The 24,696-nt window shown below is 44.6% G+C and overlaps 1 protein-coding gene across 11 annotated transcripts in view; it reads right to left on the reverse strand.

The window, feature by feature from the left end:
• Window positions 1–303: 303 nt before the first annotated feature.
• Window positions 304–24,696, reverse strand: part of Mgat4a (mannoside acetylglucosaminyltransferase 4, isoenzyme A) — a 101,721-nt gene continuing 77,328 nt past the window's right edge. For 6 of the 11 annotated variants that reach the window (XM_017320964.2, XM_017320966.1, XM_006496026.2 and 3 more), the window contains 9 exons: window positions 23,856–23,931; window positions 17,554–17,668; window positions 15,708–15,838; window positions 13,486–13,593; window positions 13,195–13,388; window positions 11,293–11,371; window positions 10,060–10,126; window positions 5,771–5,883; window positions 304–5,649 (listed from right to left, as the gene is read on the reverse strand). In XM_017320964.2, coding sequence (XP_017176453.1) covers window positions 5,623–5,649; window positions 5,771–5,883; window positions 10,060–10,126; window positions 11,293–11,371; window positions 13,195–13,388; window positions 13,486–13,593; window positions 15,708–15,838; window positions 17,554–17,668; window positions 23,856–23,894 — 873 coding nt within the window. In that variant the 5' untranslated portion in view covers window positions 23,895–23,931 and the 3' untranslated portion in view covers window positions 304–5,622. The remainder of the gene's footprint in view (window positions 5,650–5,770; window positions 5,884–10,059; window positions 10,127–11,292; window positions 11,372–13,194; window positions 13,389–13,485; window positions 13,594–15,707; window positions 15,839–17,553; window positions 17,669–23,855; window positions 23,932–24,696) is intronic. The other 5 variants (XM_017320961.2, XM_017320967.1, XM_006496024.3 and 2 more) reach the window with 2 other exon arrangements.

The raw sequence follows: 24,696 nt of genomic DNA on the forward strand, positions 1-24,696 counted from the left end.
ACAGTAAGTGTTGGATCACACAGACCATCTTGTTGGCAAAATGAACAGTCTGTCCCATTTTTAAAGCCCATTTACGCAGACCCCTCCGAAAACTTCAGCAAGCGGTATGGCTCACACAGGAGCACAGTCCCCAGAGGGACTCTGACTTGAGAACTGCCTGTGAATGCCTGTAGAGATGACAGCCACTGTCTTACCTGGGTGGCATTCTTGCCTTTTTAAAAGATTCAAGAGGAACCAGAAACTATCTGAAAAACAGATTAATACCAGGTGTGGTAATAGTGCTAAAAAAATTCTATCCACTCATTGGTTTAAGCCATTTTTATTAGAAGGAATCTTGATTCAACATAGCTTTTCAAACTTCTTTATTTGAAATACACATGGACAGTTGTAGCACAGAGACAATTATGAAAGGCACAGTCAACAGGACATTATTAGGTTTCAATTATAGCAGCAAACTTGAAAATAAATAATCTGCCTTTAAAAATTCAACAAGTACCTCAAATATAACTGCAGTTATTGTTCAACCCATGAAGACATTGTGAGCCAAATATGTGCAGAGAAAAGAACCTGGTGCAACCTAGCAAAGGGGTTCCTTGGGCTGCTCCAAGACCGTCTCCCCAACTCAAAGACAGACTGTGGAGGAAGTGCTCTAACTGAGCTGCCCTTGACTCCACTGCGGAAAACAGTGGCTTAGTGGACTCAGCCAGTACTGTCCCAGCAGCTCTTTGTAAGGCTCACGAGCATGCCCTTCAGGTACGCTTACCAGCTGGAGCAGTTCCAATAAAGAACAGAATGCTATGCAAGCTAAAGGACCCCACTCTTGCTATTCTGGGACCAGTTGCTAACTCAGCGGCAGGAAGCGGCCTCCTTAGTATCACAGGTATTTAGCTGTCCCCACAAGCCTGTGTTCAGAGCAGCAGGAGCCCTGCTAAGGACCAGGGTTCACACTACACACATTCAGGTCACCTGCTGCCTGTCTGCTCTCGCACTTGCAGTTTTAGGTAATGCAGAAACTGGAAAGGGAGCATTTCAGAAACAGGTCCATTTAGCTAGTGATAGAGTACAGGGGCACGGGCAGCAAATCCTTGAGGTGTCTTTGTTTGTTTTATTCTTTTTCTCTTTGTAAAAGGCTGTGGTCATCTTTGTAGCATTGTATGTTCACATGCATTAAATTTAGCATATTAATTAGCGTAGCATATATGTTAATATCATTTAAGTCCTCAACTATCAAAGTTTGAAGTTTTACAAGCTGTAAGAGTTGCTACATAGCTCGGAATGCCCTTTTCTAGAAGTCTTGAACTGAGGCCTGATCCCTTACCACGTGAGGATGAGGACAGTGTTTAACCTCTGGGTTCCTTTCCTTCAAGGCTGTGGCAGCATGGTTAATAAGAAGCATGGCTGAGTGAACCAAGATCAGAAACCTCATTAGCAGTTAATAGCTTGGAAGTGCAGGTATTTTAGGAACCACGTAAACACAAAACCTTGGTGGGAACATACAGGGTTTGAGCCGTGAGCTACTCAGCTGAATGATTTTTGTAAAAAATTACACCTGTCACAGCCGAAGCTCTTGCAGGTGTGTTCAGCCTGTGGCCCGGGACAGCAATGAATGGCACAATACAAGATTGTAAACTTACTCAGAGCTTTTAACAGTGTCCTTGTTTTTGTAACTTCACCATGTGGTTCTTGAGCATGGACTCTGTAGATGACAGCCTCACGCTGCACTGTCAGGTTAGACACACCAGCAAGTCAACACAAAGGTGGGAATTTTTCTTCTCCATCAGTCTGGTCTAAAATACCGTTCATCATTCTTTCCTGTACTTCTGGCAGGCCTTTAAGTCAGTATAATTTAGGAGCATCTAGGAGAAAAAGATGCCTACAGCCTCACCCTGGTAGTTTTACAGAACAAAAACTAATACAAGTCTGACTTGTAGAGGAGACACGGGTCCTGGCACCAAACATCCTAGCAGAGACCCAGGAATAGGGCTTGCTGGGAATGAGTTTATTCTTATGTCAAAAACCATCAGTCAGCCGGGCATGGTGATACACATCAGCACTTGAGAGGCAGAACCGGGAGAATCGGCCTGGGGTGCAAGGTGAGACCTTGTCTTAAAAACTAGTCTACCGCAGGCAATCATATATGGAGACTTCTCAGGACTGACAGATTCTGTTGCTTTTTAAAAATGCCACAAATCTAGCCACATACAGCACTGCCCGTTTATTATCCACTGCTGCACACCAGAAGTCTAGGTAGGTTCCCACTTACAAAGCTAAAGTGAAGGTGTTTACCAGGCTGGCTGCTCAAGGATTTCCATGTCCAAGCCTGGGTAAGTGTCTGGGTCAAATTGTCCTATGGCAAAAGGTCTGCAGGTCCCACTTGGTGGGTAACAGAGCCTCTGGCTCCTTAAGGCAGGTGACCTGCAGTCATTTAGGGGAGCCCCTTCCACTTAGACCAGCGATGCTGTTTAGAGTTCTGCTGCTGATGTCTCTCACTTCTGCCAGCCTGACATGGCTCTCAAGATTGGGCCAATCACCCACAGATGTGGTCACAGTTCTCGATACACTCAGAAGGGGAGGATATTATACAAGGTCATGAGGGGTCGTTCTTAGAATCCTGCATGTGACAGATACACACTTATTAACTAGAACAACCTTTGCCAACAACAACACTTTGCACATAAGCCAACTTTTCCTTGAGGGACAGCACTGTTGAGAACTGTAGTTCTCGTAATTATGAAAGACTTAAAAAGAAGTCTAGTCTCCCAACTTTCCTGATAGCTTTTGAGATAAGCACACCTAATCTTTTTACCAATGATTTCAAGAACCAATGATTTCAAGAACCTTTGTTCAAACACACTCTGATGGACATAACACACGTCTAACCTACAAGCGAAACCATCCATCCGCATTCACTTCTCATGCTTTTCAAACGTACCTCTTGAGGATCCCGAAGCAATGCATGCTGGGAAGAAGGATGACACTAACATGTAGCCGGGTAATCTTGACTGTCCCACCAAAACACACACCTTCACCTGCACTACGATGAATCCATAGGTCTATTTTTAACCACAGCAGCAGGATACATTACTACTCCTTTCTAGAATGCTCATGTTTACACATCCAGCAGAACCTCCCACCGTGATGTCGATGTCCCATATTCCTAGGATCCAATATGGTGGCTGCTGGCCATGTGGCCACTGAGCACTCCAAAGGCTGCCAACTCAACTTTTCATTTCAACAGATGTGTTTTGTGGCTTCTGTAGAGGCCAGCACTGCTCTAGAGTCTGGGCTATGTGAAATACCCACCGATACCAACTATGACCTATTTCACAGATATAATTAGTACTGCATTTGACACTTTTCCTATTCACTATGTGGGTGAAAGTCGGTTGGTGGCCTCCAAGGGATAATGTGGATGAACACTTTACAGTTCTAAGCACTCTGTCTTCACCTCCCCCGTCTTCATCCTCATCAACCTCCAGGGCTCCCACAAAATCTATTGGAAACATCTGTTTCCAATAGTCTAGTGCTGAACTGGGCACAAGAGGAGGAAGCAACTGGCACTGAGGGAGCAGGAGAGCGCCTGATGTGATGGAAGACAGGAGAGCTGGCCTCCAGAGCCTGGAGTGTATTGGAGAACACACACCACACACAATGAAGACTAGACACGGAGTGTGTGTGTGCCCGTGCACGGCAGGATAGTAGGCAGACATCGCTAGGAGAGAGATGTGAGCAACCTGGCTAGTTAATCCAGATGCCAACCGAGCCTGCCAAGGCTCAGGCGTGTTCCAGGCACCAGGAACTAGCTCATGGGGAAAGGGGGAATTCCTTGAATGAAGGAAAGGACTTGGCTAAAAGAGTCCTTAGAGGCAAGACTGATGAGTAGAGCCTTGTAAGTGGATATGCTCAAAGACCCACGCAGGAGACATTCACACGGTCCAGTGGAGTTTCAAGGCTTGGCCTTCTGAACTCACAACCACTGAGAAAGCAGAGACCTAACGGGGCCCCTGTGCCCATCTGCATGGTTTCACAGTCTGTTATCCTGCTGCTGCACACTTGAGTGTGGGAAGATAGTGGGATTTATTTGTGGGCACAGGGCATAGGAAAAGTGCCAAATGCAGTACTAATTATTAAAAAGCTGAAGGAAATGAGAGGGGAAACTTAACACCAAGAAAAGCTTCAGCTGGGCTTTGACATGCACAGTAGTGTTTATCTACATTTTCCCAGGCAGAACATACAAAATGGCTTCCACTCAGTTCTGTGTGTCCCATACACTGGGCAACTAAGAAAGCCCCCGACGGAGGCTACCAGCCGGGACCTCCCACAGCCCTAGGCCTCCACCACACCTGCTGTACACGCAGTTTCTGGAGAGCCAGAGAAGACTGGCAACTGTTGCTCGGCCTTCCTAATCATAAGAGTAAAGCACTTCTGCCAACTAGCGCTACTTGGGACTGCAAAGTGAGGATGCACAAACACTCTGTGGACACAGCATTTACCTCCACGTTCATGACACAGCGGAGCAAATCATGCTATGGAAACAGAAGTGCTACGGTCGTCTTTCTCCGAGTCCCATACCCAACAGGACACACCCAACAGCATTACTCAGAAAACAGTATCTGAACTCCAAAACCTACCACAGATCTAGAAAAGGACCAACCAGGGAGAAAAGAGACAGTTTGTCTAACTACTGATTAAAGACAGAGCAAAAGGGAAGGGAGTCTCATCACCCACATGAAAGGAACTATGAACGGGAAAAGGAGTCTGTGGAGACACGGCAGGGGCTTCCCACCTGGACAATGACAGTCACACTGGTTTTCTGTGGCTACACACCATACACAGTACAGTAATATAACCCTCGAGAGAACATTGGTCTTTTAAAATCTTGATTTTTAGGAATGACAAATGCCTCTGAAAATATTTTGTTCAGAATTGCTGTGATTATAAAAGTACTTCGAGTTAAGAAACCCATCTAGAACCAATCTGGAATGGCAGTGCACTGGAAAAAATGGCGTTGATCTATAATGTCGGCATCTCCAAATAAAAATATAGAAAGAACTTAAAAAAAGCCGGGGAACCGCTTCTTCAAAAAAAGGTGTTGATTCAAAACTTTACTGCACAAAAATATGTACTTCTTAAGTGCTTCTAATAAATTAACTTCATAACATCTTCATGTGTATTTATATATTTATATATATATATATATATATATGTATATATATATATGTAATATCCCTGATCGTCTATAAAAGAGGGTCTATAATAGTAAAATAAGTGAAGTTCAAAAGTACCCCCTTCACAAAATGTATTTAACATCAGTTTTCTCAAATTTTAAGGAATGTAACAATATGTACAACTCTTGTGTATTAGTATAATACCAAAATAGTCTCAGTCATGTTAACAGGCTGTCAGGATTGTAAAACGTTTGTGTCAAGTTCAAATTGGAGGACAGCTTAGCTTCAAATGAATGCAGTTATCCATGGGAAGAGTCCCTGTCCGCGTGGAGGCAACAATCATCTCATCTACAGTGGCTTCAAGAGAGGTAGTGTTCAAGTCCAAACAGAAGAGGACGCGCTAATTATCTTTAATCAAGAGTCATAAGAAAGGACGTGTTGGTTTCTAAGCAGATCAACTGGTGACTTTTTTAATATGAATCTGAAATACAAAAAAATATAAGATATGATAAAGCAGTTAATTCACAATTCCAAGAAGTCTTCATTTGCAAAATCAAAAAACGAAGCAGCTAGGCGGCTTTGCTGGCTGAATGTACTCTTACCTCATTAAGAATGGCCCAAACAGCTGAGTTCTGAATAACGGAAAGTCGAAAGGCTGAAATAGGGTTTAGACCAGGATCCACAATTCCCTCTGCAACACCATACTCAAATTTTCCTTCAAGACAGAAAATATTTTTGTTGTGTAAGAACTGTTGGAGGGTCATGCATGAAGTGCCACCAAAGTCAAAGTATTTGGTAGACGGGAAATCCATGCGTGTCTTTTAATCTGTTTTTACTCAGCTTTCAAAGTTCCATGAGCTGATGTACTCTGAAAGACCTTAGACGCAACCTGTCCAAAGCAGGAGCACACTTCTGCCCACTGTAAACTCAAAGCATGGTGACATCAACAGTATAAAACTGTTGCAGATGTCCGCAAACTGGCACTCTACTCAAACCTGATCAAAATCCATTTTCTAAGAGCGCTCAGCCTGCCTCCTGGAAGCTCAGCTGGTCATAAAGAGCCTCCCCGTTTCAGACATCAGGGATCAGCCTGGGCAGGGGCTCTGCCCATGTGTATCTTTCCAAGGCTCCATTGAGAAAAATTTCGATGTGTTGCCTGTTCCAGACAATTCCCATAGACTACTCCAATAAAAATGAGAAGCTAAGTCATGTGCCAGGTCATTGTTATCCAGAATATGTACAGAAAACAAACAATCACCCCCCGAAAAAAAAATCAAATAACCCAATTAATGAAGGTAAGTTGAACAGAGTAAGTACAATTGGCCAATAAATACACAGAAAAATATCCAACTCGATATTCCTTAGGCACCAGGAAAACACAAATCAGAACTACCCCAATGGGCTCAGGACATGGCTCAGTGGTTCAGAGCATCTTTTTGCTCTTGCAGAGTACCTCGGTTCAATTCCCAGCACTCACACAGTAGGTCACAACCATCCATTATTCCAGCCCCAGGGGATTTGATGCCCTCTTCGGACTTCCACAGGCACCAGGCACACACACAGTGCAGATACATACATGAAAGCAAACACTCAGATACATACAAAATGAAACAAATCTTTAAAAGAAAATGTTACACAACACTGAGAGGGTCTATCTTGCCCCTCACCAAGGCAATGATCAAGGCTGGGCAGGCTGCTCTCAGAAGGGAGACTATATACTGGTGAGAACATAAGTTGGTGCAACTGTATAAGCAGATATCGCTATATAAGAGAAGAAATATTATTAACACGCTTGGGTACAGAACCAAAGGAATCTATGCATACAACATAAATGCCCAAAGACAAAATTTACATTCTTCTTTCATATACAGGATCTAGATTTAAAATAAAACAAAAATATTGAAAGGGCTCTATTTGGGAAGAGCAATGGAGCCAGTAGGAAGGCAGAGATGCAGTAATGGAGGGTTGGTATAATCAAGGTAGATGAGAGACACATCTAAATGTATCAAAACGAAACCCGCTATTTGGGCCAGGGAGGTGACTCAGGATGCAGGCACTTGTCACTGAGCCCGGTAAGTTCAATTGCTGGAACTCACTTTTGCAAATTCTCCTCTGATCGTCACACATATTCACTCTGGTGCATGTGTGTGTGATTAAAATCAAGAGAGTCATTATTTCTCTACAAGGAATACATAGTAATTTAAATAAAGAAGGCAAGCAGAAAAGGTCTGCTACAGGAAGAAATGTGACCTTCTACAGACATCAATGTCCTATATTCATCTTTTCTTGCTGTAAAGATAAACAGAAATGATGTAAGAAAAAGTACCAAAAAAGTAAATTAAAAAAGAAAAGAACAAACTGGGCAGTGGTGGCTCACACCTTTAATCCCAGCACTTGGGAGGCAGAGGCAGGCGGATTTCTGAGTTTGAGGTCAGCCTGGTCTACAGAGTGAGTTCCAGGACAGCCAGGGCTACACTGAGAAACCCTGTCTAAAACAAAAACAAAAACAAAAACAAAAAAAGGAAAGAAAGAAAAGAACAAAAGGGAGGGAGGGAGGGAGGGAGGGACGGAGGGAGGGAGGGAGGGAGGGAGGGAGGGAGGGAGGAAATCTTTCTGGGGCAAAGTTCTCCAACCCAGCGGTTAGTCAACTTTTCAGTTAAGGACATTCTTTGTAGGCCATAAGGACAAGCAAGAATGCTAATGAAAGTAATTTCTGCCTAATTTTTATAGATGAAAGTCAATATATGTTCACACATGTGCTCTGGAAAACAACTCCTTATTCTTGAACAACATTCCACTTAAATGAGAGGTCCAAAGTTAGTTTTCCTGCAAATATCTGTCACTGCTGACATGCTAGTGATTGCTGTTTCCCCACTGTATCCTTGAGACATCCCCTCACCCAACCCAGGTACCACCAAACGCCAGTACCAATCCACACACACACACTTTTTTAAAATCACATTGTGTTGTTGGTATGGAGTGTGCATACCACAACTGGTGTGTACATGTGTGGGGTATGCATACCACAGCCTGTGTGTACATGTGTGGGTGTGCATACCACAGCCTGTGTGTACATGTATGGGTGTGCATACCACAGCCTGTGTGTAGATAGCACAGATTTCAGCAGTTGGTTCTCCCCTTCCACCATATGGGTTCAGAGGATTGAGCACAAGTCTGCAGGTCTGCGTGGCAAGTGCCCTCACCCGCTGAGCCATGTCTATAGCCACAGACACATGATTGCTGTGGCGAATACTCTCAGTTGGAAATTATTTACATATTTATTTTTTGATTTTCACTTTCTGCCTTATTACATTGTAATGACTCCCTGCCAGTTAGAGCAAAGAGCCTGTCCTGTAGTTAAAATGGATTCTGAAACACATCAATTCTTTATCTGCACTGAAGCATCTTCAAGTCTCTGCTGCCACTATATGTCTGGCTTGGATGAGGTGTCCTCTCTCCCTCTCTGTACATGTGAACTGTGTTCTATTATACTATTTGTTCTTTACTTTCCTAAAGAATGAGGTTAGATGTGATATTAGCTTAAAAGAGTCCCAAGTTTCACAGTAGGTTTTGGCTGTGACTCTTTCTCAGCCAATTATCTATCCATAGTAATTTTTTTGTGCCCATAACACCTACTACCAAAGTGCAGCATCGATTATGGGTCTTTCTTCAAAAAAATTCCTTTGTTTTTAATTTTTCTTTCCTTCCTCCCTTTTTCTCCCACAGAGTTCAGCCCAATAGGTAATGATCGGAGGAGAAAAGAGAGACAAATGCTAGCGTGGCTGCTAGCTACATACAGGGTAGCACCTTCAGGGACATTCAGCTAAAACTTAAGAGGCAAGCTGAGCATGCCAAAGATGAGCATTCGTGCCCATCACGTTAACCTTTTGAGCAGAGGCTCCATAACCCTAAACTGAGCATGCGCGGAGTATCCGAAATCGCACACGCTCAGGAAGGCCTAATCCGTACCAGGATAAACGCTGACTAAATAGAATCCCCAACACACTTCCTTTATTCAAAACAAAACAAACAAAATCTCACGACTGCCACCTTGCTTGCTGCAGATCTTAGATCTATCTCCATTCTCTTCTGTCTCAGGGTTGTACTCACCAAGAGGTGAACCTACTGCATTTGGTCACAATTAAAATCCCAGACTATGGGCACGGGAATGGACTTCAGAGGTCCCGTGGCTCTCCTTCCACACACTGGCCAACAGTCCTTTCCCAAGATCTCTGTTTCTCTACTGAAGGTTCTTTCTTCTGTCTTCTCATAACTTTAATTCACCGAAGTAAATCTACTGTTTCTTTTCTATGACCATGGCACTTGGTCTACCCCCAAATACACCCAGCAGGGGGCGCAATAATTGCCTGCAGGTTTGCTGCTTACTTTCAGCCATGCTTTTTGGCTTAGAAACTCAGTTAAATTCAAGTCTAGCCCCCGACAGGTTATTCTTTCTCTAGTTTTCCCCATTACACATTTAGCTGAACCCCGATTCCATTTACCACCCCTAAGATCCTCCAAGGTTCTTCAGGTGCCAATGTCAGGCAGCCAGCACCCCAACAAAGACAGCATACACCCCCCCCCCCCCGAGGGTCAGAAGTCCGTGAAGACCATCCAGAAAGAGGTGGACAGAAAGAGGCGGCAATGGAAAACTCCACATCACTGAGATATAGCCATGGCACAGGTGACAGAGGAAGCCAACCAGACAGGAACCCCTCCCAGCCCTCCCCCTGTATGCAAAACCCTGTCACGATCAGAAACCCAGTCTGGCCAAGGGAACAGGACAGCTGGGCATGCTGCTGTAATTGTCAACTTAATGTTTGACAAAGATTTGTAACAACTTTGGGGCTCAGTCCAGGCAATAAGGGCTGTGTTATTAAGTAGACATTACCTATTCTGAAATAGCCATCTTCTAATCGTTTGTCTTTGGTTTCTTTGCTGATTTCCAAACTGTCGCTCTAAAATCAAACAAAGGCAACAATTGTATGAGTGGTTAACCCTGTTTAAATCAAATCTAACTTTGTGAGAGTTGCGTTTGTGGCATAGCCATGAAGAAAAATGACATCTCAGTGAAGAACTCTGAAAATCTGTTGGTAGAAGTTATTTCAGCCATGCTGAAAGAATATAAAAGATGTTCAGAAGATCTAAGTGTTCCTTACAGAGCAGTGAATTAACTGTGCCCCGTTCATCAGGCACTCAATGTGCATTTGGCATCATGGGATTCAAAAGACACTGTAGACACTGTGCTAAAATATGAAACTTTTTCCTAATACAAACAGCCATATTATTTTCCAGTAGAAAGCAGAATGAAGACTACAAATAAAACAACATCAGGTATTCAACATTATAAACTTAATACTGCCACCCACCATTAAAGTCCTATACCACACGAGAGTTTTTGTTCATCTAATAAGAACAACCTCTAAGTATCCATTGTGACAACTGGCTTTAATTGGTACAACTAGAGATCACCTGGGAAGAAAGCCTCAGTGAGGGGCTATTTTGGGTTGGCCTGTGAGCATATCTGTAGGAAGTTTTCTTAATGAGGAAAACCCAGCCCACCGGAGGCAGAGCCATTCCCTATGCCCTTAAATGGTTCCCAAGCCATGTGTGAGGGTGAAGAAAGTAAGCTGAGCACAAGCATGCATGTGTTCGTTTCTCTCTGCTCTTGAGTGCGGGTAGATGTAACTTGATATTCAAAGTTCCTGCCTTGGCTTCCCCACACTGATGACTAGAGCCTGGAATTGTGTGATAAAATAGCCTCTCTTCTCCTCTCCTCTCCTCTCCTCTTCTCTCTCTCTCTCTCTCTCTCTCTCTCTCTCTCAATTTATTTATTTATTTATTTATTTATTTATTTATTTATTTAATGTGAGTACACTGTCGCTGTTTTCAGACACACCAGAAGAGAGCATCAGATCTCATTACAGATGGCTGTGAGCCACCACGTGGTTGCTGGGAATTGAACTCAGGACCTCTGGAAGAACAGTTGGTGCTCTTAACTGCTGAGCCATCTCTCCAGCCCAGCCTCTTTCTCTTAAATTGCTTTGTGTCAGGGCATTTTATCCCAGCAACAGAAATGTAACTAGACCCCCCCCCCCCCCAAGCGCAGCAGTCGCTGCCGTACCTTAAGAGGGAGAACATCCACGGTCGTGTTCAGCAGGATGTCTCCTGGGTGCTCTTGATTGCCGCTGTGGAACAAATAACTGGAAATACACACCAAAGAATGAACAGCACAAGTCAGACCTGAGTGTAAAAGACCCAAGAGCACAGCCTCACCCCAGAGTGAGCTCTTGGAAGGTTTCTGAAGGCACAGGCTGATCATACCCGAACCTGCCACCACCCAGCTGACTCGAAAGCGCTGCAGAAACTGAGACTGAAGGATGCAGCCCCGGGCTTCGCATCATCCCCATCAGAAGCCATCATGCTTGCTGCTTAACACTCAGCAGACACAGAACTGACCACAGGCTGACTGTTTGTACCAGCTTCCTCTTCATCACGGAGCAGTGCCTTGAGTCAGAATTTCCAGGAGGACAGTCATGGGCTATGCCATGTTCAAAGCCTACCTTCAGGGTTATGAGTTTGGAGCAGTGGTAAAGCACACGGCCAGCATGTGCAAAGCCGTGGGTTCAGTCCCCAGCTAGAACACACAAAGCATGCCTCGCAGTAGCTAGGCGTAGTGGCACATGCCTTTAATCCTAACCCTTCGGAGGAGACAGACTTCTGTGAGTTGGAGGCCAGCCTGGTCTACACTGTGAGTTCCAGGCTAGCCATAACTATACAGTTATATAGTAAGACCCTGCCTCAACAAACAAACAAATAATTATACACCATTAATGCAGAGTGGGGTCTAGAGCTGCGTGACCAGTCTGATAGTCAAAACTCAGTATTAGCCATCATACTAATCAGCTAAAAAAAACCACAGAATCACATCAACTGACCAAGCAAGTGCATCTGGCAAAATTCAAAATTGGGATTTCTAAGATGGCTCAGTTGGTGAAAATCTTTGTTATCCAAGCATAGGGACCTGAGTTCAATTCCCCGGAACCCGTGTAAAAAACCCAGCCTAGTCACACCAGTGAGTTTTAGGAAAAAGCAAGATATCCTGCCTTTAAGGAAAAAAAAAGGAGGGGGGCTTGAGCAAGAAGAAGCCTGAGGCCCGTCTCTGGCCTCCATGTGCAGACACAAAATAAAAAGAGCAAGTCACACCAAAATTACAACTCCACAGATGGGGTCTGTGTCCGCGAGGTAGCCAGATGCCAAGTACAGCCTACAGTCAGCAGGCATGCCTACGTACGCGCCTAGGCGTGCACTCCAGCACAGTAAGTCTGCACAGTAAGGTTTTAGTAAACAGAGGAGAGCTGAAGGGACCATGGATATCAAATTATTTAAAAAAGAAAACAGTCTCAAATTTTATAAAATGGATATGAGTCCCACAAAACCTAAAAGGGCTGCAAACGCCCATGGGATGCTAAAGATGGCCTGCACCAGCAGAAACGCTGACGAGGACCGTCATCCAGTTTAACCAGCTGCTGGTCTAATAACCTGCTCTCCCTGTGTGCGGAGAGAGCCTAAGAAAGAGACGTGGAAATTGTGAGGTTTCAGGAAGACACCGAAATGAGAGTAACAAAAGTTACTGATTAAGTTCAGGTCCAGAAATAATAGAATCTACCAAATAGAAGGCCAGTAGGATGGCTCAGCAGTTAGACCACTTGGTATCAAGCCTGAATGAAGGGCGAGGTTCAGTCCTCAGCACTCACAAGGTAGAGGGAGAGAACCCATTCCCACATGCTCTCTGGCCCCCACACATACAATGCAGTACTTGACAAAATGTATCCAGAACATCAGAATAGATGGCATGCCCGAACAGACACGCATTTCTGGTACTCAGCGGTGTGAAATTAACTCATAACCAAACGGCTTGCCACCTCCTCTCTCCTCAATCTACTGTGCACAGAGCACATGGTTTGAGGAACCATACTACAAGCAGGTCTGGATTTGAGGAAAAATGTATCCCCCAGTCACTGACCTCTCCACGTTGACCGGTTTGTCAAATTTAAACAAGATGTAGTCTCCAGCCGTGGGGGTGATGGCCCAAAAGAAGTCTTCCCCCATGTAGGTCTTCTCCAGGGTGTGCCCTTGGTACACCTTCAGGGAGGTGGAGACCTCTGCAGGCGGGTTCACGTGGACCTTGAGAAGCAATGGCTTCATGTAATCTTTATCCTAGGAGGACACACATGGGCCGTGATGTCACACATAGCTCATCTGCACACTAAACAGCAACCTGTGCAGCTAGGCAAAACTACATTAGATCACCAACCGTGAGTTTCTGAATCTTCCCCGACAGAGACGAGTGTAGGCCCACGTGCTGGAAGAGGGAGGGTCGGAAGCGGATTCGTAGGTTTGCCTTCTGTCTGTCGCAGTGTTTCTAGACATTAAAAAAAAAAAAATCTGATTTTACTATTCAAAGATAAGGTGCAAAGCAGACACCGAGAGTCCTGTCAGTTGGCATATTGACATCACTACTACTTTCAGGTGTGCTGGGGTCTGACACTAGGCCAAAGGAGTCAGACAAAGACCACAAACAGCACTGGAAGAAAACAGTACATCCTCCACAGGCCAGGTCCGACAGCTATCTACAGGCTTTGATAACAGGGCAACATCGCTTCAAGACCCCACCAGTGTTTCTTCTCGACTATGCACCAGGGAGCCACCACTTAGAAAGGGGCTCTGCTTTAAGGGGTCTTCTACCATTTTTTTTTAAAATACATGATAGGTTTGGTGGTGCCTGCCTTTAAACACCCAGCACTCTGGAGGCGGGGGGCAGGCAGATCTCAGTGAGTTTGAGGCCAGTGTGATGATGTACAAAGCAAGTTCTGGAACAGCCAGGGCTACAGAGAGAAACCAAACCCTGTCTCGAAAACCAACAACAACAACAACAAAAAAAAACAAGACAAAACAAACACCTTTAAAAATGCATCATCATATATGTGTGCACACATTGTCATGACTGGAGAATGAACCAAGGGCTTTCATGTGTGCTGTCTAAGGAACTCTACCACTGAGCCATCAAGAGAGAGAGAGACAGAGACAGAGAAAGACAGAGACAGAGACATGGAGGGAAGGAGGGAAGGGAGGAGGAGGAGGAGGAGGAGGAGGAGGAGGAGGAGGAGGAGGAGGAGGAGGAGGAGAAACAACCTAACATTAAGACTTTAAATGAAGCCAAGCACATGAAGAATAGAGTAGAGGAAACCATTTCCATGCTGAGGCTTTGATTAATTTATTTAACACCTTAGTGAGATCTGCTTCACACAAAGTTACTTTCTTTTTTTTTAATATTTTTTATTACATATTTTCCTCAATTACATTTCCAATGCTATCCCAAAAGTCCCCCCACACCCTCCCCCCCACTTCCCTACCCACCCATTCCCATTTTTTGGCCCTGGCGTTCCCCTGTACTGGGGCATATAAAGTTTGCGTGTCCAATGGGCCTCTCTTTCCAGTGAACGCCGAATAGGCCATCTTTTGCTACATATGCAGCTAGAGTCAAGAGCTCCGGGGTACTGGTTAGTTCATAATGTTGCACCTACAGGGTTGCAGATCTCTTTAGCTCCTTGGATACTTTCTCTAGCTCCTCCATTGGGGCCCTGGAAATCAGTCTGGCGGTTCCTCAAAAAATTGGACATAGTACTACCAGAGGATCCCGCAATACCTCTCCTGGGCATATATCCAGAAGATGTCCCAACCGGTAAGAAGGACACATGCTCCACTATGTTCATAGCAGCCTTATTTATAATAGCTAGAAGCTGGAAAGAACCCAGATGCCCCTCAACAGAGGAATGGATACAAAAAATGTGGTACATTTACACAATGGAGTACTACTCAGCTATTAAAAAGAATGAATTTATGAAATTCCTAGGCAAATAGTTGGACCTGGAGGGCATCATCCTGAGTGAGGTAACACAATCACAAAAGAACTCAAATGATATGTACTCACTGATAAGTGGATATTAGCCCAGAAACTTAGTATAGCGAGATATAAGATACAATTTGCAAAACACACGAAACTGAAGAAGAACGAAGACCAAAGTATGGACACTTTGCCCCTTCTTAGAATTGGAAACAATCACCCATGGAAGGAATTACAGAGACAAAGTTTGGAGCTGAGACAAAAGGATGGACCATCTAGTGACTACCATATCCAGGGATCCATCCCATAATTAGCCTCCAAACGATGACACCATTGCATACGTTTGCTGCAAGGACCCTGATACAGCTGTCTCTTGTGAGACTAGGCCGGGGCCTAGCAAACACAGAAGTGGATGCTCACAGTCAGCTATTGGATGGATCACAAAGTTACTTTCATAAACAAAACAGAAAAGAAACTCCCAGGCCAGGTACCAAGGCACAAGCCTGTAATCCCAGCACTTAGGTGGCTGCTGAGGCAGGAGAATCTTCAGTTCTAGGCTATCCTGGGGCTACACGGTGAGACCCTGTCTCAAAAGAAAAGAGCCCCCTGGACCCCATGAAGAGTCAACTTACAGCATCTTTTTCGGGGTTGCAGACCTTCACCCAGAGAATGTGGTCCAGCAGCCAGTCAATGGGCTTCTCCTTATAGAACATGAGGATGAACTCCACGACCAGCGCCAGGTCCGGCGCCTGGAACATTTTTCCTGAAAAGACATCCCAGTCGAGAGCTGTCACAACGGAAGTGACCTCTGTGTGCTGATGTTACTGAGGTTTCACTCGCATCATCAGAACAGAGTCGCTTTAGCCGGACAGTCTCTTGACTCGTCACGGGAGTTTAGACGGAAGTAGCCAACTCCCACTCTTCGCTGCTACAAAGGCTAACACAAAATTGTTTAAAGGGTTCAAAAATCAAGTCAGGTTTTTTTTTCCCCTTATCTTAGTAAGACTACTCCTATAAATAGAAATTTGAGAGATTTACATTTTTTTTTAAAAAATGTATGTAGGGCTGAGAATACAGTTCAGTGATCTCACTTGTCTAGCATGGGTAAGACCCTAAATTCATTCAAAGAAAGGGAGGGGGAAGGAGATGGAGAAGGGGAAGGGGAAGGGTAGGGGGAAAAGTGGGAAAGATGGAGATCTAAATTGATAAACACAAAAAGAGGAGGAGGACCAGATACAGGAGGAGGAGGAGGAGGAGGAAGGCTTACTAATTTTGTTGTTACTGAAACTTTCACAATATTTTTTTTCTGAATCTTAAAACATGTTTTCAGTTAAAGGATAAACAGGGTCAGAGACAGAGCCTATAGCATGGGTGTGTGTGTGGGGGGGGGGGGACTGAACCTGAGGTCTCTCTCATACAGGCTAGATAAGAGACCTACCACTAGGCTGCACCCCAGCGCTTGCATTTGTAAGTCAGCATCTCATGACAGCCCATCCTGGTCTCAGGTGTGAGATCCCCTGCCCCGGCCTCTCAAATGCGGGCATCACACACAGCATTTCACACATGCACCATCACACCTGGCTTGAGAAGCTATTTTTAAGCCCCGAAAATTTCTTTCAATTCAACTTCAAGCATGTTTTTTTTTTTCTTTTTCATTGAATGTAGGGGCACTGTCCCCTCAAAGGCTTTAAAAATAAGCACCCCAAATAATTCATGAAAGAAACAAATGAACATGAAGTCATCGCTGCCATCAGTGAGCTGCCATCAGTGCTGCCCTTCCGTGATGAACCCAGTGCTGTTAGCATAAGGGAACTGGAGGTGTCAGAGAAGAAGCAGACATGCTCCCAGCTCCACGGCAGCCATGGTGCGGCTCTCTAGAGGACCGGCTGTTGCAAGATGTTTGAAAACACTGCGAACCCTGAGATTGCCCTATCTACTGGAAAACTTGTTTTCCGTTGTAGTGTGGCTCAGTCTTAGCACACACCTTTAATCCAAGAGCCTTCTGCTTGAATACTGTAAACAAGATTAAATAAAGTCAGCCATAGGGCAAGCATCCAGTTGACAGGAAGTGAATATTGGAAAAAACCATTCAGAGTAAGCCGGAGCTGAGGCAACAGGTAGAGGCTCACACAGGAAGGAGAGGGGAGCATGGAGATTCCTGGTGGGATGTCAGCTGAGGAGGAAGCTCAGCTGGGTGCTCTCTCCGAGCAGGTATCTGGCTCCTGAGTCTTCACTGGTCACATCGAACAACTGAAATTTTGTTACAAAACAACAAGCTACACCTTGGAAGTCAGAGTCTACTGAGGTCACCATCATCATCTGCATAAGGAAATTTACCTAAGTTTAGTTTTCTCAAAACTACTCAGTTTCCCTGGGAAAAGGCAACTTTTGATGGAGAGGGAGGGGAAGCGATTGGTTTAAGATTCTGAGACTTAGCTATTTTATAAAAATAGATAAATCATCAAATGCTCTTCTTACCAATGAAGCCAAGCTGGGAAAACTCTAGAATCATCCATTCTTCCGAAGAAAGTTGAAGTGCAAAATTCTTTATGGTATTAAAATAGTTTTGTTTGACAATAATATCGTCTTCAAGCTAGAAAAGAAAATTGAACCATCATCTTTAAAAGTCAAAAGGGGAAGGAAAAGGATAAATGATCATTATTATGGACAAAGACACACACACATACTCACAGAAATCATGAAAACTATGGCTAAAACCAATAAAAATATAAAACCAGATGCTGTCAAAATAAAATATACACTCACTCTAGTGGATCAACTCCCTAGCGTGATGAGGTCAAAGGAAAGCCAGCGTCTTCCCTCACCTTCCCTCCACCTGACAAGATGAGAGGAACATGAAAGCTGGGCAAGTGCCCATTTGACACCTTCTATATTGATGCAGATGCCTGTTTCTGTCTCTCTGTCTCTGTCTGTTTCTATGTTATGTCTGTCTGTCTGTCTGCCTGTGTCTCTCCCCCCATCTCTCTCTGCCTCTCTCTCTTTGTCTCTCCATCTCTCTGTGTCTCTGTGTCTGTCTCTCTCTGTCTCCCTGTCTCTCTCTCACATACACACACACTGGGGATAGAACCCAGGGCCCAGCTCAAGCAAGGTAAGGGCTCTACTAGTGAGCCACACCCCTAGAAGCCCCTTACATATATATTTTTAATTGTTATGCATATGTATGTGTCTCTGCATGAGTTTAAGTGTGTCACGTGTGCAGGAGTCCATGGGCGTGAGAAGGGGCACTGGCCCCCTAGAACTGGAATTACAGGAGTTAGGAGCCACCACGTGGGGTGGGATATAGTAAGGAGGGCAGGATGGGACCAGCAGCACCTGTCAGTGACTGTTCCTGCGGGCAATCAGCACACTCCAAGTCACTTGCAATAGAGCACCCCCCCCCGCCCCCGTTCCCCCATCCTCGTGCCTTTTTTTAAATATATATACAAAGTATCAAAGGGATTTTACTCAAAGCTAAGTGATACCGCTGATCAGAAATTCTCTGTCAAGAATGGCAGAGGGCCACATGAGTGAAGATATTCAAGGGCTCCAGTTATTGCCTGGGGCTGCCTTTATGGGATACATGAAAAGGAGAAGTTTGGTTGCCGAAGGGAGTAGCAAGGGTAGTTCTGTTTTGATCAACAGATTAAGGTCCTTAGTCATTTCTCTACTGTGCACGCCCTGTCCCATGATGTGTCTGACTTTAATTATGTGCATGCCGCATTATGCACAGGTCTCAGATGTGAATAGGGGACTCTCCGTAAGAGTTTCCTTTAAGGACACAGTTTCATGCCGGCACATGTGCAGTGGTGGTGCACGCCTTTAATCCCAGCACTCAGGAGGCAAAGGCAGGTGGATTTCTAAGTTCGAGGCCAGCCTGGTCTCTACAGCCAGGGCTATACAGAGAAACCCTGTCCCGAACCCCCTCCAAAAAGGACACAGTTTTGCCTTACTGTACATGCACCCCAAAACAGTTCAGCTCAGACCAACCTCTCTGTTAGGAGTATGAATGGATAGAATCTGTTGAAGAGGAGAAGGAACTTACTTCACTGTGGCTGTGGGGTGTGCATACAGCAGGTTGGGGTCCTAGGTTGCTCACAGGTTCTGGGGTACAGTGTTAGGGAAAGAGCTTGTGTGCAAATATGTGCAGATAAGTGCCTCAGGCAGTATTTGGAGAGGAGCGTATGCTCAAACCAAGCAGAGTCCGAGATCGCTAAACTATTCCCTACGCTTGCCTGCATCATTATTGGGATATGCAAAGCACTTTGGGAACACTGAGACAGGAAATGTCCACAAAAACGTGACCCTTGAGTGGAAATCTGAAGGTTAAACATCATAGTGAATGAGGGAAATTCCTGTGAGAGGCGTCGGAGCCCTGGGTCACCTACCATGAGAGCATGAGCTGATGCTGGGTAACGCAGCCCTTCAAGAAATGGTTTGGCCAGGCCACTGTAAACCAGCCCAGCCCACGGGCATAACCCCAGGCTGGTTGGTATTTTCTTTAAGCATAAATCCTTGATAATGCAATTGGCCTGGCTCTGCTCTTCTTTTAAGTACCTTGTATTTTTCCAGCACTGGGAAATGAATACAGGGTGGCATGAGGACTGGCCAGTACTCTCCCCTGGACCACCTCCTGCCCACAAGCACCCTTTAGAAGCTGTGGATTCGAAAGCCCCAGGTTTGCAACCATGGAGGCACAGCCCTAGGGAACATCTCTGAGGTGTGAGAGAAATTCCTTTGATTCCCTGTCTTTGGCCCTGTTTTCCTTGGCTCTCCCTAAGCCATCCCTTTCCCTTGCAAACATTCCAAGCCCTCAATCTGAAGGCTTTTGAAGCGAGTGTGGTTTCTGTCCTAATCCTCTGTAGCTAGACGGCGACGGACTCACTGAGAGGAGTCTCCTGCTGCCCAATTATGAAGATCAGAATAGACAGCAACCCAGTTTCCTGAGGAACAAGCTTTGGGGAAATGGATCATTTTCAGAAAAACATCATTAATCTTTGGAGAGCTGAACACTTAGACACAATCTAAATGACCAACAAAGGATGATAGCACAGGATCATGTTACTCCAAGAAATGACGGAAAACCACCTTAAAGCTTTCCGTATTATGCTGTGATAAGAGGACTGGTTTTGAGGCTGTGTGTGTGTGTGTGTATGTGCTTTCCTGTTAGAGATTTAAGCCATCAGCAAGACAGCAAAAAAGCAAACTCAAGACCCTCCTTTATCCCCAGAAACATGGCTTTAAAGCCAGAGCATACAACAGCCAGAGCCCTCCCCTGGGCATCCCGGCTCCCCCCCTCACCAGAGACATTAGTTCCAAGTCTCTGGAGCCTGACTCTCTGGCCTCTGACTCTCTGGTCTGCGTCCTGACAGTGCTGTTGTTTCTGTCCTGTTCAAACATGGATAGGAACAAGGCAGGCACTCACCAGAGGCCAGGAGTAAAGGCCAAGACTTGGTGACAGCAACTGCAGTGCCACAGATGAGCACTGAGGAACACTCCATCAGAGAGACACAGGATTCCCACACACATCCTCAAAGAATGGAGGTGCACACACCAGAGTGGAAATCAGCCAATCGCACTGGGGTTCTACCCACGAGTCCAGAGAAGAGAGGATTCCAGAAGCAGCAACTGTGAAGCATGTCTCAGCTCCTCCCAGACAAAAGACCCGGATAAAGGGAAGGGTAGGCGTGACACCCCCGACCTGTTACCACTAGCTCGCAGCCAACCATCAGACTGAGCGTGGGGTCCCCAATAGAGGAGTTAGGGGAAGGACTGAAGATGCTGAAGGGGTTTGCAACCCCATAGGGAGAACAACAATATATACCAACCAGACAGACGTTTGGGTGACACCATAACCCAAAGCACACAAAGCAATCACACACTTACACCCATGGATGTGCAATATGAAAAGAGGCAGGGGACACAGAGGTACGGGGCTCAGCTGACACAGGGCTCTCCTAGCATGGGATCCCAGCACTTGCGAGGTCAGGAGTTCAAGGTCAGCCTAGAGGATATGAGACACATAAAAAAGTTTCTAAAGTGGGGCTGGAGAGATGGCTCAGTGATTAAGAGCACTGACTACTCTTCCGAAGGTCCTGAGTTCAAATCCCAGCAACCACACAGTGGCTTACAACCATCTGTAATGAGATCTGACGCCCTCTTCTGGTGTGTCTGAAGACAGCTACAGTGTACTTACATATAACAATAAATTAATCTTAAAAAAAAGTTTATAAAGAGATGATTTGCATCAATAACAAGGTAGGGGGAGCAGATAAAGCAAAGGTAACTTCCATGGCTTGAATTGAGGGTAAGCAGTCAGACTGTAACCCTACTATGTTCCAAGTAACTACAAAAATCATACAAAGAAAATTGAAACACATGAGTATTTAAAAAAAATCAGTAGTACAAAATATGTTTCTGTAAATATGCGAGCAAAACTTATGAGTCACACAGGAGAAGAGAGGACTCAAAATTAAACAGGAGAGAACATTAAAACTCATGTCACAGAGTAAAAGCATTAAACATTATGAGAGGCGACCACAGGTTATGTGACAGTGATCTGAACTAGCCATAGAAGAAAAAATACATTCCTAGAAAGATGCAACTCACCCACACTGAAGAACAGAAAAATAAGTTTCCACGTGGCTATAACAATCAAGCAAATAGGGACTGGAGAGATGGCTCAGTGGCTTAGAGCAGTAACTGCTCTTCCAGAGGTCCTGAGTTCAATTCCCAGCAACCACATGGTGGCTCAAAACCATCTGTAATGGGATCTGATGCCCTCTTCTGGTGTGTGTCGTAAGACAGCTACAGTCTTCAGAAAAAAAGAAAAGCAAAACGAACAAACAAAAAACTTCTTGAAGGTCTGGGATGTTGCTTGGTTGGTAGAATGCTTGTCTGACAAGCATGAAACTCTGGGTTTTATCCCCAGCACCACATAAAGCTGTGTGGCAGTCAATGCCCACAATGCCAACATTCAGGATGTGGGTTCTGGATCATCCTTGGCTATCTGCTAAGCTCAGGGCCAGCCTGGGCTACATAAGACACTGTCGAGGATGATGATACCAACATAAACCCTCTGTGACTTCCTTGCAAGCAGAGTAGCAAGTCCAGGACCAGAGAACTTCACTGAAAAATTCTGAGTAACATTAAAGATTTAACTGATTGTTCTCAGTCTCCCAAGAAAACAACACAGGAAGAATTCCCCTGAGGTGAAAATCAAAAGCATCCCTCGGCTCACAGTCAGGAAGGGCTTCTCACTGTCAGCAGAACTGGAAACCCCAGTTGGAGCCAGACATCCAAGAGTTAAAAGCATCCAAGGACAATGAATTTGCTATCTAACTGTGTTGCTTCTTACACACACACATACACACACACACACACACACACACACACACACACACACACACAGTGTAAGTGTGCTCCCTACTGAGGCAGGGCTTCCCTGCGCAGCCCAGGCTCCCCTGGACCTTGTCATAGCCCAGGCTGGCCTCAAATTACAGATCCTCTTGTCTCCTAATACTGAGATGCCTTATATAATGCCATAAAAAATACATTATAAATAATAAATGATTTGAGCAACATTACAAAAAAAATCACTTCTACCCAGTAACAATAACCAATGCCCCAACTCAAATTTCATTTTAATCTCAAACTGGCAGCCTGTGGTGGCACGCACCTTTAATCCCAGCACTGGCAAGGCAGAGGCAGAGAGGCAGAGGCAGGCAGATCTCTGAGTTCCGAGGCCAGCCTGGTCTACAGACTGAATTTCAGGACAGCCAGGGCTACACAGAGAAACCCTGTCTTGAAAAAGCAAAATGTAAACTGGGCAGTGGTGGCGCATGCCTTTAATTCCAGCACTCAGGAGGCAGAGGCAGGCGAATTTCTAAGTTCGAGGCCAGCCTGATCTACAGAATGAGTTCCAGGACAGCCAGGGCTACACAGAGAAACTCTGTCTCGAAAAAACAAACAAACAAACAAACAAAAAAAGAAAAAATGCCCCTCCCCCAAGGAACAAAAAACAAAACCCCAAAACAAAAAATCATTTTAATCTCATTCAGGAGACTGCTAAAAAGAAAAAAGAAAAAAAAAAAAAAGGCTAAAAGGCTAAAATGCTTATCCCAGGCGAACTATAAAACCTTACTGATAGAAATCGAAGAAAACAAGCACCATGTGCTTATAACCCCAGAAGCGGGACAACCCCAAGTTTGAGGCCAGACCACTGTGTAAGCACAGCTACGTGTGTTTAAGCTCCATCAGCCATGTCAAAAAGGCAGTCATGGCTGGCAGGGGGAACTCTCAGACTTGCTAGTCAGCCATGCTCCATGCTAGCTGAACTGGTAAGTTCCAGGTTCTGTAAGAGACTCGACCTCAAAAAATAAGATAGAGATTAGCTGAGGAAGACACCAACATTGACCTCTGGCCCTTACAAGTAAGCTCACACATGTACAAGTAAGCCCACACACATACACGACATATACACACAAATACAAGAGACGTCCAGACCAGGAGAGATGCTCTCTAATCTACCGTCCTGTCTTCCGTATCCACGTGAACGTTTTTAACATAGACCTCTGAACCCAAACATCAAACGATATACAAAATACAAAATCTATTTTGAGTGATGTATGCCTGACTTTCCCATTTCAAATGTTTTATAAGTAAATTTCTTTTTCTGTTTTAATAAATGTATTTTACTTTAAAAAAAAATTAAAATCACCAAATATAAAAGCTGAGCAAAAGAAACAAAACCCAAAACACCCTGAGAAGCCCCTGACTCTCACCTGAATGTAGTAGATGCCCTTCTCCTGAGCATACATCATCAGAAAACAGTAATCCAGGTTTTGCTTGGTTCTCCATCTGAAATGAACAGCACCGGAGAATGCGTTAGGACTCAGACTCAAAACCAGCAAACTCAGATCAGATGTCTGACCCTCGTGTCTATTGCAACACACAAAGATAAACTCCCACACGTGAGAGACGGTCCAAGAGCGGCTTCCTCCAGTGCAGTCTCTATCACCATGCATCTTAAGAAGACTAACCCTTATATTTTTGGTTGTGAGCTTAGCCTTTAACGGCTGAGCCATCTCTCCAGCCCAAGGTTTTTTTTTGTTTGTTTGTTTGTTTTTCTTAATGATAACTGGGTTTATTTTATTGCCCTTTATCAGGACTGAATTTTATTGGGCCTAAGATAGCCACTGACATACTGACTTTTCTTAGTAGATATTAGACATATTAAAGACAATATAAGGCTGTATCATTTTTTAATTGCCACTTTGAAGATATATCATAAATGACAACTTACCTGAAACTCCCAAATTATGATCAGTGACCACTGTGATTTGGCTACCATTTCAGGCTGTAGTCAATGAGTTTGTGGCCACGTTGATGCACAACTTTGTCTATCCCAGGGGAATTTCTCTTTAGAATGCAGCTCATGTCCTATCACCTTATTCTCAGACGTTAGCAATAGCCTTTACTTTCCATATTCCCCAACAGTTTCTTGTTGTAGATGTCCACCAAAAGAAAGACTCCTTGAAACCCCCTCACATATTTTAGGTTGATTATTGTTTTATTTTTTCACATACATAAAACGGGGAGGATTTAAGAGTGCCACCAAATACA

This window comes from Mus musculus, chromosome 1 (genome assembly GCF_000001635.26).
Source record: "Mus musculus strain C57BL/6J chromosome 1, GRCm38.p6 C57BL/6J".
NCBI classification, from domain to species: Eukaryota; Metazoa; Chordata; class Mammalia; order Rodentia; family Muridae; genus Mus; species Mus musculus.